Consider the following 15,066-nt stretch of genomic DNA (forward strand, 5'->3'; position numbering starts at 1 on the left):
ATATGAAGACGTGAACCTCTACCGACCAATTTCAGCTGGAAATTTTCATACACCGACCGAAGCTTGAATAACAAATTTCAGTCATATTTTTGAGATATTGATGCCACAATCTTCACAATATCGAAAATCTGGAGGTAACGTTCTATGGGGGATACATGAAGACGTAGACCTATACTGACAAAATTCAGAGCGAAATTTTATACCCCCAACGAAGACCAAATACCAAATTTTTGCAATTTCGATGGGATATTGAGGCCACAACCTAAGGGGGCTATATGAAGAAGTGGACCTATACCGACAAATTTCAGGTGTAAAGTTTTATACCCCCTAAGAAGATTAAATACCAAATTTCAGCCATTTCGATGGGATATTGCGCCCACAACCTTCAAAATACCGAAAATCGGGAGTTACGATTCTGAGGGTGCTATATGAAGACGTGGACCTATACCGAAAAATTTCAGGGGGAAAGTCACAACTTTCAAAATACCGAAAATCGGGAGGTACAATTCTATGGGGGCTATATGAAGACGTGGATCTATATCGACAAAATTCAAATGGAAAGTTGTATACCCCCCAACGAAGACTAAATACCAAGTTTCAGCCATTTTGGTAGGATATTGAGGCTGAAACTTTCAAAATACCGAAAATGGCGAGGTACTGTTTTATGGAGGCTATATTAAAATATGGACCGATATAGCTCATTTTCAATACTTAAAAATTACGAGCTGTATCTTGATTTCAACAGACAGACGACGTGGTTATATCGACTTAGAATTTTATCCTAATCAAGAAAAAATATATTTATAGGGTCAATGACCAATATTTCAATGTGTTACAAACGGAATGACAAGTTTAATTTTACTCACCATAGTATGGTGGAGGGTATAAAAAACAAGACACGTGTCTCGGCGTTTCCCCCATAATTTACACTTTCGGAGATTTGAGGATCATTTTGCCAGGCTCATATCTTCTAAATCGTTAGACCATTTGATTTGCTCTTAAAGGCAAAGTTGTAGATCCCGTCATAAAACACAAAAATCCAGCAAACTTCATTTTCAAGGTCATTGTCAATTTTCTTTTGTGTTGAATGAAAAATTACCCTACCTATAGGTTGGGAATAAATAAGACTTTTCAATTTTATGCAAAGCAATTCATGGCATTTTCATTGTATTGCATTGCAGATACAAATATACTATCTTGTAATATTCATTACCTAGGTGTGGACCTGACAATGACACACAAAAACGATTATAACCAACATGGAAATTACAAGTGTTCCGATATCATTTTTCAATTTCCGATATTGACATTGCAACTTTGATAATATAAAAGTCGAGCAGTGTTATAGTTGAAAACATTTGTGGGACAGCTTTCTTTGGAAAAACATTTGCATCTTCAAGCAACAACAATAATATAGTATAGTTCATGCAATGAAAGTTTGTAAGTATTTCAAAACAACAAAAATTTTTTTATTTTACAAATTTCCATTTTTTTGGTCTATTTTCAGACTATTTATTAACATTTGTGGCCATATTGGGCCCAAATGCTATTTGGGGTCAAAGTTATCGTTTTGGCGCCAACTATCATTTGGGACGATCACCACCTGTTGATTGTTCTACATGTGCCGATGGTGAACTTATAGTCGATCGAACTAGTTGTTCGCGTTACTATGTCTGCATTAATGGTCAGGCATTACGAAAAACTTGTGCTCCCGGATTATTGTTTGATGCTCGAGCTCGCTCCTGTAATTTGGACTATTTGGTGGATTGTCAAATAGGTGGCCGTTACAATGGCTATAGTAAACCGCATATTATCGATGATTTTGGTTATGATTTTGGTTTTGGTCATCGATATGATCGCGATAAATATGTAGATCAAAGACCACAAATACAATATCAACCTGAAGTACAATATCAACCTGAGGTACAATATCAACCAAGTGTAACGCCATCAGTTTCTAGTAGTAATAATAATAAGAATGATGACAATGGTGTCACTTCAAATCCAAACCGAGCAGAAACGGAAACAACAACGACATGTTCAACAACGACGTGTTCAACAACGACATGTTCAACAACGACGTGTTCAACAACGACAACAACATGTGCAACAACTACTCCAACTCCTACCACTCGTAATACGCTTAACCCTAATCCCCCATGTTCTCGACCTGATACCCCAAATCCAGATACTCCATGCTCTCGACCTGATACGCCTAGTCCACCTCCATGCTATCGACCTGATACCCCTGATCGACCAGATAGGCCTAATCCTGGTACTCCATGTTATCGTCCTGATGTTCCTGATCATGATGCGCCCAACCCTAATCCTCCATGTTCTCGACCAGATAGGCCTAATCCTGATACTCCATGTTATCGTCCTGATGTTCCTGATCATGATACGCCCAGCCCTAATCCTCCATGTTCTCGACCTGATAGGCCAAATCCTGATACTCCATGTTATCGACCTGATGCGCCTAATCCTGATACTCCAGATTCTGGTAACGGATGTAATAGTGTATCTGGCAATGGATCTCATGGTGGTTCCGGAGGTGGATCTCATGGCGGTTCAGGAAGCGGATGTAGTGGTGGATCCGATGGTGGATCTCATGGAGTTTCCGGAGACGGATGGGATAGTGGATTTCATGGTGGCTCCGGAGGTGGATCTCATGGCGGTTCAGGAAGCGGATGTAGCGGTGGATCTCATGGTGGTTCCGGAGGTGGATCTTATGGCGGTTCAGGCAGCGGATGTAATAGTGGATGTGGCAATGGATCTCATGGCGGTTCAGGCAGCGGATGTAATAATGGATCTGGCAATGGATCTCATGGTGGTTCCGGAGGTGGATCTCATGGTGGTTCCGGAGGTGGATCTCATGGAGGTTTCGGAGCCGGATGGGAAAGTGGATCTCATGGTGGCTCCGGAGGTGGATCTCATGGCGGTTCAGGCAGCGGATGTAATAATGGATCTGGCAATGGATCTCATGGTGGTTCCGGCGGTGGATCTCATGGCGGTTATGGAAGCGGATGTAGCGGTGGATCTCATGGTGGATGTAATAGTGGATCTGGCAATGGATCTCATGGTGGCTCCGGAGGTGGATCTCATGGCGGATCTGGCAACGGATGTAGTGGTGGATCTAATGGCGGTTCCGGAGGAGGTTGGAATAGTGGATCTCATGGTGGCTCCGGAAGTGGATCTCATGGCGGTTCAGGCAGCGGATGTAATAGTGGATCTGGCAATGGATCTCATGGTGGCTCCGGAGGTGGATCTCATGGCGGATCTGGCAACGGATGTAGTGGTGGATCCGGTGGTGGATCTCATGGCGGTTCAGGCAGCGGATGTAATAGTGGATCTGGCAATGGATCTCATGGTGGTTCCGGAGGTGGATCTGGCAGTGGATGTAGTGGAGGATCTCATGGCGGTTCTGGAAGCGGAGGTAGTGGTGGATCCGGTGGTGGTTCCGGTGGAGGATCTGGTAGTGGATGTGGCCATGATGATCACACGACGACAACTTGCCCTCCGACAACAACAACAACTTGCAAAACACCATCACACAACAATACCACAACACCAGATGCTGGTGATAATACACACAATAATGGAACCTTTATCGCCCTCAACTATTTAATGTCACCTAACGATTGTTCCTCTCTGACCGATAATACCATACTTTTGGATTTAAGACATTGTCGTCGCTATTATGTGTGCAGCAATAGACGAGCCAAACGTAATCGATGCCCAATTGACCAATGGTATGACAAGGATATACGAACATGCCGTCCACGTTCGGAGGTAACCAATTGCGTGGCTAATAGGAATTAATTGCTGAATGTCAAAAGTGACTGCTCCGCAGTTAATTGTCAACATATTCCAAGAATTATTCTGAAACATCTTAATTCCAAATAAATTGCAATATTATTTTAATTATAAAAATTTACAGTTTTTTTTTTTTTTTGATAATCACATATATTTTTTTAGGAACTAGTCCATTGTCCTAAATTTAGATAGAGAGTTAATGTACTTTAAAAATTGAAACGACCCAAGAAAATGCTATGAGCATTTTAAACACCAAACATGAGTTTTGGGCTGAAAGTAAAGCCACAACCGTCTTTGCTACTTGCGACAAAAGCGAAAACGGCTTGTACAACTCACATTTGCTGGCATCATTGTCAGGCTTAACCCACTTAAAGCCGTTTAAACGCTACCAAAAATGGTTGCAAAAATTGACATAATACTCGGGTTTTTTCGCATATTTTTGTGGGGTTTTTTGCATTTGGTTATAGTAATGTCTATTATCTGTCATTCCATGCTTAAAGGGTTTCATTTGGTCCATGCATTTCCACGCAATCGGCCTAAATCGCAAGGAACTCAAAAAATCGACTTTTTTGCAATTTTCGACTTTTGATGAAAATTTTAAATATGCGATAAAAATTCATTCAAATAACTTCAGGGATTTGTTAGGGATGTAGTAAAAGTATTTTCTCAATAAAAAACCAAGGGATTGATATCTAAGAATACACCTATATTACCCTTCAAAATTTTCGGTACTTTTAAAAGAATGCCCGATTGCAGGAAAACTATTCGTTTTAGAGAAAAAAGTTATTTTTTAAGAAATGCTTAGAAAGTCCCAAAAATATAATTTTCATAAAAAATTTTAAGTTTTCTCGCAAAAAATTCTCGACGCTAAGTGGGTTAAGTGGCGAGACCACCCTGTCCATTTTCTTAACTTCGGCCACGACGTGGGTGGCTAAAGACAAGTTGAGACATTTCGTAAGGTACTCGATTCTCGGCACATGCAGCTGTTTTAGCATTACCATGGAGATTCCATCAGGGCCCAACGCGTACCTGATGGCATTCGCCACATCATCCATTGTTGATTGTGGAGGTTCCTCCTCGGCAGGAAGAGATCTTATGCGACGTAGTAGTCTTCTCTTCGCCCTGTCACTCCCGAGATGATTGTCAAATTGTCGATTAAAATAATTTCCGTGTCTCTTCGAATCAGTCAGCACAACACCGACAAACGTGACTGAGGTCCTATCTTCCTGTTTCCAGGTTTCGACAGTGACTTAAGCATTGCCCAGAATTCATTTCAGTCATTCCAATGTCGTAACTCTTAAAATGATTTAATAACTTGTTCCGTCTATGTTCACAAACCATCAGATTTACCCCAGTGTCAGCTCCCCAACTCTGGGTTCACTAGTGCTTCTAAAGACCCTTTCTAAAAGAAAGGGTGTTTCTATAGACACTTTCTCAAAGAAAGGGTGTTTCTATAAACCTTTTCTGCAAGGAAGGGGGTGATTCTATAGACCGTTTCTGAAAGAAAGGGGGTGATTCTATAGACCGTTTCTGAAAGAAAGGGGGTGATTCTATAGACCCTTTCTGAAAGGAAAATTGCTTTTATCGACCCTTTCTGAAAGGAAAATTGTTTTTATCGACCCTTTCTGAAAGGAAAATGGCTTTTATCGAGCCTTTCTGAAAGAAAGGGTGCTTCTTTCGATCTTTTCAGAAATAAAGGGTGCTTCTATTGACCCTTTCTGAAGGAAAGGCTGATTCTATTGACCCTTTCTGAAGGAAAGGCTGATTCTATAGACCCTTTTCGAAAGGAAGGATGCTTCTATCGACCGTTTCAGAAATAAAGGGTGCTTCTACTGACCCTTTCTAAAATAAAGGACCCTATCTGTGAGAAAGGGTGCTTCTATTGACCATTTCTGCAAAATAGGGTGCTTCTATAAACCCTTTCTGAAAAAGGGTGGTTCTATAAACACTTTCTGAAAGAACGGGTGTTTCTATAGACCCTTTCTGAAAGAAAGGGTGCTTCTTTCGATCTTTTTTGAAAGAAAGAGTGGTCCTTTTTTGAAGGAAAGGGTGCTTTTGTAAATCCTTCCTGAAAGAAATGTGCTTCTATTGACTCTTTCTGAAAGAAAAGGTGCTTCTATAGCCATTTTCTGAAAGAAAGGGTGCTTCTTTGGAATTTTCTGAACTTAAGGGTACTTCTTTAGACCCTTTCTCTAGAAAAAGTGATTCTTTGGACCCTTTCTGAAAGAAAGGGTTCTTCATTGCACCTTTTCTGAAAGAGGGGGTGCTTCTATAGACCCTTTCTGAAAGAAAGAGTGCTTCTTTGAGCCTATTCTGAAAGAAAGAGTGCTTCTTTAGACCTATTCTGATAGAAAGGATTATTCTTTGGTCCTTTTCTGAGAGAAAGAGTGCTTCTTTGGACCTTTCTGAGAGAAAGAGTGCTTCTTTGGAATAAAGGGTGCGTCTGTAAAACCTTCCTGAAAAAAGAAAGTGTGCTTCTATTGACTTTTTCTTAAAGAAAAGGTGTTTTTATTGACCCTTTCTGAAAAAGAGTGCTTTTTTGGACCAATTCTGATAGAAATGGTGCTTTTATTGACCCTTTCTGAAAAAGAGTGCTTCTTTGGACCTATTCTTAAAGAAAGGGTACTTCCATAGACCCTTTCTAAATGAAAGAGTTCTTCTTTGTAACTTTTTTGAAAGAAAGGGTGCCTCTATGGACCATTCCTAAAAGAAATGGTGCTTCTACAGACCCTTTCTGAAAGATAGAGTGGTTCTTTGAACCTATTATGAAAGAAAGAGTGCTCCTTTGGACCTTTTCTGATAGAAAGGGTGCTTTTGTAAATCCTTCCTTAAAGAAAGGGTACTTCTATTGACTCGTTCTGAAAGAAAAGTGCTTTTATTTACCCTATCTTAAAGAAAGAGTGATTCTTTGGACATATCCTGAAAAAGGGCGCTTCTATAGACTCTTTCTAAGGGAAGGATGCTTTTTATCGACCCTTTCTTAAAGAAGGGGTGCTTCTATTGACCCTTTCTAAAATAAAGGGTACTTCTATTGACCCTTTCTAAAATAAAGGGTGCTTCTATTGACCCTTTCTAAAATAAAGGGTACTTCTATTGACCCTTTCTAAAATAAAGGGTGCTTCTATTGACCCTTTCTAAAATAAAGGGTGCTTCTACAGACCCTTTCTGAAAAATAGGGTGCTTCTATTAACCCTTTCTGAAAAATAGTGTGCTTCTTTGGGCCCTTCTGAAAGAAAGAGTGCTTCTTTGAACCTATTATGAAAGAAAGAGTGCTTCTTTAGATCTATTCTGATAGAAAGGATGCTTCTTTGGACTATTCTGAGAGGAAGAGTGGTTCTTTGGACTTTTCTGAGAGAAAGGGTATTTCTATAGACCCGTCTTGAAAGAAATGGGGATTCATTGGACCTTTTCTGAAAGAAAGCGTGCTTCTATTGACTCTTTCTGATAGAAAGGGCGCTTCTATTGACCATTTCTTAGAGAAAGGGTGCCTCTATTGATCTTTTCTGAAAGAAAGCGTGCTTCTATTGACCTATTCTAAAAGAAGAAGTGCTTCTTCGGACCTTTTCTGAAAGAAAGAGTGTTTTTGGACCTTTTCTGAAAGAAAGGGAGCTTCTGAGGACCCTTCCTGAAAGAAATGTGCTTCTATTAACTCTTTCTGAAAGAGAGGGTGCTTCTATTGACCATTTCTGCAAGAAAGTGTTCCTCTATAGACCCTTTCTGAAATAAAATGTTCTTCTTTAGACCCTTTCTGAAAGAAAGAGTGCTTCTTTTGACCTATTCTCAAAGAAAGAGTGCTTCTTGGACCTATTCTGAACGAAAGGGTGCTTCTATATATCTTTTCTGAAAGAAAGAGTGCTACTTTGGAACTATTCTAAAAGAAAGGGTGATTCTATGGACCCTTTCTGGAAGAAAGAGTGCTTCTTTCGACCTTTCTGAAAGAAAGGGTGCTTCTATAGACCCTTTCTGAAAGAAAGAGTGCTTCTTTGGACGTTTTCTGAAAGAAATGTTGCTTCTATTGACCCTTTCTAAGAGAAAGGTTGCTTCCATTGACCCTTTCTTAAAGAAATGATGCTTCTATTGGCCCTTTCTGAAGAAATAGTGAAAAAAAGAGTGCTTCTTTGGACTTTTTCTGAAAGAAAGGGTGCTTCTTTGGACCTTTTTTGAAAGAAGAAAAGAAAAAACCCAAACGGCAATTCAGGTGGCTGCATTTACTGCGGAGATGCTGGTCACTCGGTTGCTACTTGTAAAATCCCTCCCAAGTGCATGCTATGTAAGAATCCATCGAAACTGTGAAATTATTTCAAACAAATTTAAATCATTGTAAAGCTGCTCAAAATTTATTAAAACAGAAAGTTCTAAGACTAGAGGTGGATGTAGCAATTATTAACGATCCATACGAGAACATCAGTTCAAAAAATTGGTTATGTGATACTGGTCCATACGATCTGGTCCATACGCAGACCAACACAAAATGTTTTGAATTCCGAACCCGGATTTGTCCACGCTACTGTCGCCGGATTAACAATGTACAGTTATAACATACCCCCAAGTTATGATATTGAAGTGTACAAAAGCATTATTACCAATTTACCTTCTGCTGCATCCAGAAGGCCAATTTTGATAGTAGGTCACTTTAATGCTTGGGCCACTGAATTGGGCTGCCCAAGAACAAACACAAGGGGTTGAATACTATTAGAACCGTTTGCTGAAGTAGACGTGGAGCTTTTAAACACTGGGAGTCATGGGCGTAGCCAGCTATGGACAGGGGGGCAGCAGCCCCCCCCCCCTAGAGCCGTCAAAAAAGTTTGAAAAATTATAAAAAAAAACTGCAGTTGTTCTTATATACTATTTTTTAAATTTAATAACGGCAAATGGACGACTTATAATTTATTTAATTAAGCTATTTTTTTTAGAAGCAGTTAACAAATGTTTGGTTTATAGTCATAGAAGTGTAAAAACGCATTACAAATAGGAAAATGCTTTTCCTCATGCTTTAGGCTGCTTAGAAGATACCAAACATAATTTATTATTTCTAAGTAAACTTTGAATTCTGTTGAAAAATACATGAGATATGCAATTTTTAATTTAAAACTTCTCTACAAGTGGTGTCCTAGACACGCCGTTCGGACTCGGCGATAAACAGTAGGTCCCATATCATTGAGCTAATATGAATCGGGGTACACTCATTGATATGATAGAAGTCTCCCTTGTCCCTTCTGGCATGTTTTTGGAACAATTATTTTTATGCAATTTTTATACCCTCCACCATAGAATGGAGGGTATATTTTTCCGTTTGTCACGCATTGAAATACTTATTTGCAACCCTATAAAGTATACATATTTGTTATCAGGATAAAATTCTGAGTCGATATAGTATAGATTGACTGATATAGTCTATCAAAATTAAAAATTTGTTAAATAAGTTTTTATTATATCGGTCCAAAATTAGTTTATGTTCGAAGAGGGCCATATCGCACTGTGGTTCCGCCCGTGGACAAAAATCGAAAACTTATGGCAACAAATTTGATTCCGATTGAAATAAATATTACCTAAACACATCAAATTGTTAATATCCAGTACAATTTTTGTCAATTTACAGCGGTAATATGTCAAGAAAAGTCGACAAATTTGGAAAGCATTCGCAGCTTATGAGTGAAATAAATGTACAATTTCCAGATTTGAACTTATAGTTGATAGCATTGACAATGTTTTTACGTAAAACGATATTCATAAATAGTTTTCTAACTTCCTTAAAAATAAATTATTTATAAATAAATTTTCTGGTACTTTTGAAATCAGTGCTATAAATTTATGTTGAGTTTTACTAAAGTTGGGAGTATTTGTGAGACTCCGTGTTGTTTAAAAAATAGACCTTTATATAGGGGCTATACCTAAACGTGGACCTATATTGAACATTTTTTGCGAGGATGCGAAATTTCAACGTAATCAATTGGAAACTGTGTCTAAATTCTTCAAAATACCAAAAATCAGACATTACCTTTACAAGGGGGCTATACCTAAATGTGGACCTACATCCACTCAACTTTTTAATCATCTTGCGTCGTTGTAAAACTATGTTTAAAATTTCGAGGCGGTAGCTCGATTAGAACTATTTTTGGCACTATTTTGTTTGTGATGTCAAAATGTAAAGTATGTTTGGACGATCTATGTTGCGTAGAAATATTACGATGTGCAAAGTATGGACCAGAGTGAACGAAAAAATGATTAAAGAGTAGTATAGAGTCTTCTTTGGGCCTACAAAACTTTCCCCCGGAAATGTGTCAGTGCTGGTTCACGTTTTGGATTACCCCTCATAGAACGATAACGCCCGATTTTTCAGGGGTTTAGCTGCATTATCAGGATAGTACTGCTATCCTAGGATAGTAGGATAGTATTGCTATCCTACAGAAATGACTGAAATTTAATATTTAGTCTTCTATGGGGCTATAATAACTTTTCCCCCTAATTTGTCCATACATTTCCACGTTTGGATATAGCCACTGTCATTTATGACAATTTCGAACAGTCAACTTTGCACATATGTAAAGTCCTGCTTGTGCATCTAAATCATAGCCGACCAAGAAGAGCGAGCGCTTAAATTGTTTATGTGTGGGTAAAATTACACTGACAGAACAGGGTGATGATTTTCATATTGAGTGTGAAATAAAAAAATATATTGTTGGCGTCATGGTAGAATAAAGTAAAGGTAGGCCACAGCTCACAGCTGATTACAATTTTTTTATTTTTATGGCCTAAGCTGTCAAAAGCAGGGTTGACATTTTGTACTGTTTTTGTCATTATGCAATCATAAAGGTAGATGTATCGCTGAATTGTTCCAACAAAAAACTTCTGCTGTAACACTATATCTTAAAATTGAAAACAAGGACAAAAAATGTGTATTCGCGTGGCAAAATAAATTTGTTGATTTTTTTAGCAAAACTTACGAATGAAAGTTTTATCAAATATTGATATTAATTTAAATTTGTTCCAAAAGTACGGGAATGTAAAAATTAAAATTTTTGTAAAAATTCTGCTGACATTTATCTGCAAATCGGATGCCAGCAATCACGATGTCAGATTAGCCAAACTTGTCAAGTAGAAAATAAGTGAATGACATTTTTTCACTGTCATAAGTTTGGGAAGAACTTTTGCTATTTTTGGAACACTTTACCAACAAGAATATTCTGGAGCCTAGCTAAAGAAATGTTTTTACACTATATGACACTTTTAACATATTGTTACGAATGTAACTGATAGTTTTAAGTTAGTTTAGTTTAATTTCCGTTAATTTAAAAATTTGAATTGTAACGTAAAGTTTTATTACGCAGTTACTTTATTTAAGCAACAACAACTACCATGTAGAACTCTCTTCATTATTCTAGATGTTACTTTACCTTTCATTAATGTGCTTTTATTTTGTTTTGCCATAATCATGTAATTATCGTTTAGTTTCTACTTCTTGTATTTCGTGTATTTGTTTGTTGTTGTAGTTACGTCATTACTGTTCTTGTCTTCCAATTGTATTCCCCCCATGTATGTATGTGAGTATGGTTGTTCGCTTAGTGCGAATGTGCGTCTGTTTGTTCGTTGTACAGATTCGAGGTGTTGCCATATGTTCTGGATATTTCTCGAACAGGGAGACTTTGGGATATAAATATAGGGGAACTGGTAATGACGAGTTGAGTTGTGTTTTAAGCGTTGAACTGAACAGATCGGTTAAATAAGAGCTGCGTGCTAACTAGAGACTTGCTGTGTGCTTTGTAATTAAAGTCGGTTCTGAATAAGTGTAATAAAGTAAATAAAGCATTGTAGAAACGTAATCTAAAACGAACCCTGTTTTATTTGGTACAAATCGTATCGGGGAATAAAACAACGTCTACACGGACATTAGTTAAATCTAATTCCGTAACAATTGGTGTCAGAAGTGGGATTACGATCATCCTACAATGAAGTTTAAGGATCTACGAGTGGAAGACTTGAAGAAGGAGCTAAGTAAGTTGGAGTTGTGTTCTACTGGCAACAAGGCCGAACTACAAAAACGCTTGTTGGAAGAGTTCGAACGCCGTGAAATGAACATCGATGAATATGAGTTCGACGGTAAGGAGGAAGTCGAGTTATCGGCAAAGGGCGAATCCAGCGTTGAGGAAGTCTCGTCGGTAGCTGCCAGGGGTGACGATTTGAAATCAATGCTGGCTATGATAATGCAGGAAATGAATAAGAAAAGTGAAGAAAATTCCAAAATGATGGAGAAATTAGACGCTAAAATGGACGAAAATTCTAGAAAGAATGAAGAAACTTCCAGACTTATGATGGAAATGAAAGCAGAAAACTGTCGAATGAGCGAAGAAACATCCAAACTTATGATGGAAATGAAAGCAGAGAATTGTCGAATGTTTGAAGAAAATTCAAGAAACTTAAAAGAGGAGTTAGAAGAGAACTCTAGAAAAATCGCTAAGGGCATGGAAGAGAAATTAGAGGTAAATTCTAGAACAATTAACGAGAAACTCGAAAACATCACGATGGTGATTGAAAAGAGAGTAGAAAACGTGGAGGTACAAATTAAAGAGTTGGATAAAAAGATTTTGTCTGTTGACGAGAAATTTCTGGCTCAAGATGAGAAGATTCTTGGCATAGAAAAGAAAATGTCGGAACTGGAAATTAAAGGCGGTCCAGTGAGAGCTATCCATAACGCGTTAAAAATTAAGCCTCCAGTGTTCGACGGCTCTACCTCTTTCAATGTGTTCAAATTGCAGTTCGAGACAGTGGCTGCTAGAGATTCTTGGAACGACAACGACAAGGCGGTATCACTCCTTATGGCATTGAAGGGTGATGCTGCTGACGTATTACAGAGTATTCCCGCCGCTTCTAGGAATAACTATGGGGATATAATGGCTGCTCTCGAACGTAAGTACGGTAGTGAACACAAGCAAGAGATCTACCGAATGGAACTTAGGGGAAGAGTCCAGAAGCCAAATGAGACCTTACAAGACTTTGCGGCTGATATAGAGCGGTTGGCGCAGTTGGCATATCCAGGAGAGACACATCCATTGGTGGACCGCATAAAGATTGAGACATTTGCTAGTGGTATTCGTGATCCAGAGGTAAAATTTGCGACGTATGCGGCACCGATAGGAACATTTGCAGAAACCGTGTCATTTGCCCTGGCCCAAGAAACCGCGAGGATGATGGTGAAACCTAAAGCTTACAACGTGCGGAGGCTGGAAATCCAGGACAACAATTCCCAGAACGTTGTCGACCTGCTGAAAGATGCACTAATGCGTGTGAAACGAGGTGCTGGCAGAACGAAAAAGACGTGCTATAACTGTCGGAAAACTGGACACTTGGCCCGAGTATGCAGAGTGAGACAAGCAAGGCCCAGATCCACCTCACCGCCTTCAAAAAGCAACGACCAACCGGTGGCCAAGAATCTGCAAAGAGAGACATCAGGTGAATCAGATACAGCAAGTTCTGCTAATCACGAAGCGCTGTTGGCAGAGGATGAAAACGATGGTCCCACAATTTCTATAGCCATAGTCCAGCAGAAGAACCACAACTTAACGGTTAAAGGCTTTATCAATGGTGTATTGCGTACCTTGACATTGGACACCGGTGCAACAAAGTCCATTATTAGACCGGATTTGGTAAAAGGGAAGGTATTGCCGTTAAATGGAGGCAAATTGCGGACGGCCACAGGCGAGACTACAACGGTGCATGGAAAGGCCTACCAAAGACTGAGCATGGGTAGAAAATCGGTAAATTTCGATTTTATAGTGGCCGATATTGTGGACGAAGTTATACTTGGTGTAGACTTCATGATTGCCTTCGATATCCACCTGGACATAAAGCACCGTGTGATGACATGGTCCAATGTGGAAATACCGATAAGTGTGGGCTACAACGAGAAAAGCAAACATCGTCCAAAGGCAGAATCCGGCGAGATCGCTGTCGATGTCCGTACGCTGAAGGTGGAAGCCGCCGACAATTGGCCCGTAGGAAAGCGGAAAAATCCAGCAACGAGGACGAGAAAGCGAAGATGTGCGTCGAGGAAAGGTCCATCGAAAAGCGGCCGTACAACAAGGAAGGACAAGTCCGATGACGACCAGGTGGCACTTAGGAGGGTGACCGAGAAAGAAGATATAACGTCACGATACCTGGAGAGAAAAGAGCAAAAGTCTAAAGCTAATGGCGTAGAGGGTACATCTAAATCAGTTGTTACCACTACGGAAAGAGAACTGTGTCTAGTCCAGAGAAACAGGCTTAAGCGCGAGGCAGTGTTACCAATGCCCATACCACCGAGTGGGAACTGTGCCTATTCGGGACGAACAGGCTTAAGCGGGAGGCAATGTTACGAATGTAACTGATAGCTTTAAGTTAGTTTAGTTTAATTTCCGTTAATTTAAAAATTTGAATTGTAACGTAAAGTTTTATTACGCAGTTACTTTATTTAAGCAACAACAACTACCATGTAGAACTCTCTTCATTATTCTAGATGTTACTTTACCTTTCATTAATGTGCTTTTATTTTGTTTTGCCATAATCATGTAATTATCGTTTAGTTTCTACTTCTTGTATTTCGTGTATTTGTTTGTTGTTGTAGTTACGTCATTACTGTTCTTGTCTTCCAATTGTATTCCCCCCATGTGTGTATGTGAGTATGGTTGTTCGCTTAGTGCGAATGTGCGTCTGTTTGTTCGTTGTACAGATTCGAGGTGTTGCCATATGTTCTGGATATTTCTCGAACAGGGAGACTTTGGGATATAAATATAGGGGAACTGGTAATGACGAGTTGAGTTGTGTTTTAAGCGTTGAACTGAACAGATCGGTTAAATAAGAGCTGCGTGCTAACTAGAGACTTGCTGTGTGCTTTGTAATTAAAGTCGGTTCTGAATAAGTGTAATAAAGTAAATAAAGCATTGTAAAAACGTAATCTAAAACGAACCCTGTTTTATTTGGTACAAATCGTATCGGGGAATAAAACAACGTCTACACGGACATTAGTTAAATCTAATTCCGTAACAATATAAAAAGTGAAGCTCTAAGTTCTATATGTTTTTGTAATACGGGATAGCTATGCAGGTACATTTACCATTATTATTGTACCATGCCATTTGACGTTTTAAGCCATGGCTGCAGGGTGGCATTTTTTTTGGTGTCATAAGGATGTTTATTTATTTTCATTTATTTATTTATTTATTTATTTATTTAGTCTAAGAACAATATTCCTTACAGACTAAAGAAATCATATTTACTAAT

At 39.0% G+C, this 15,066-nt stretch overlaps 2 protein-coding genes and 1 long non-coding RNA gene across 9 annotated transcripts in view; 1 reads left to right on the plus strand and 2 right to left on the minus strand.

The window, feature by feature from the left end:
• Positions 1–15,066, minus strand: part of LOC141400145 (uncharacterized) — a 406,721-nt gene that overhangs the window by 22,499 nt on the left and 369,156 nt on the right. The gene's annotated exons all lie outside the window — the stretch shown is intronic.
• On the plus strand, positions 1,343–3,930 carry LOC141400137 (uncharacterized). 7 transcript variants are annotated; one of them, XM_073979587.1, is made up of 4 exons: positions 1,343–1,440; positions 1,508–2,756; positions 2,805–2,839; positions 3,092–3,930. In XM_073979587.1, the coding sequence occupies exons 1-4, from the start codon at positions 1,431–1,433 to the stop codon at positions 3,817–3,819; spliced, it is 2,022 nt and encodes a 673-aa protein (XP_073835688.1). In that variant the 5' UTR covers positions 1,343–1,430; the 3' UTR covers positions 3,820–3,930. The 7 variants fall into 7 exon arrangements, with proteins under 7 accessions (XP_073835688.1, XP_073835684.1, XP_073835685.1 ...); XM_073979583.1 differs by having other exon boundaries at positions 1,508–3,390; positions 3,475–3,930; XM_073979584.1 differs by having other exon boundaries at positions 1,508–2,995.
• The window catches only part of LOC141400140 (uncharacterized), a 29,696-nt gene continuing 16,760 nt past the window's right edge, over positions 2,131–15,066 (minus strand). The window contains exons 2-3 of the long non-coding RNA XR_012412088.1: positions 2,258–2,467; positions 2,131–2,170 (exon numbers count right to left, since the gene is read on the minus strand). This is a non-coding gene — a long non-coding RNA (uncharacterized lncRNA). The remainder of the gene's footprint in view (positions 2,171–2,257; positions 2,468–15,066) is intronic.

This window comes from Musca autumnalis, unplaced genomic scaffold (assembly GCF_047663935.1).
Source record: "Musca autumnalis isolate F117 unplaced genomic scaffold, ASM4766393v1 scaffold_3, whole genome shotgun sequence".
Taxonomy (NCBI): Eukaryota; Metazoa; Arthropoda; class Insecta; order Diptera; family Muscidae; genus Musca; species Musca autumnalis.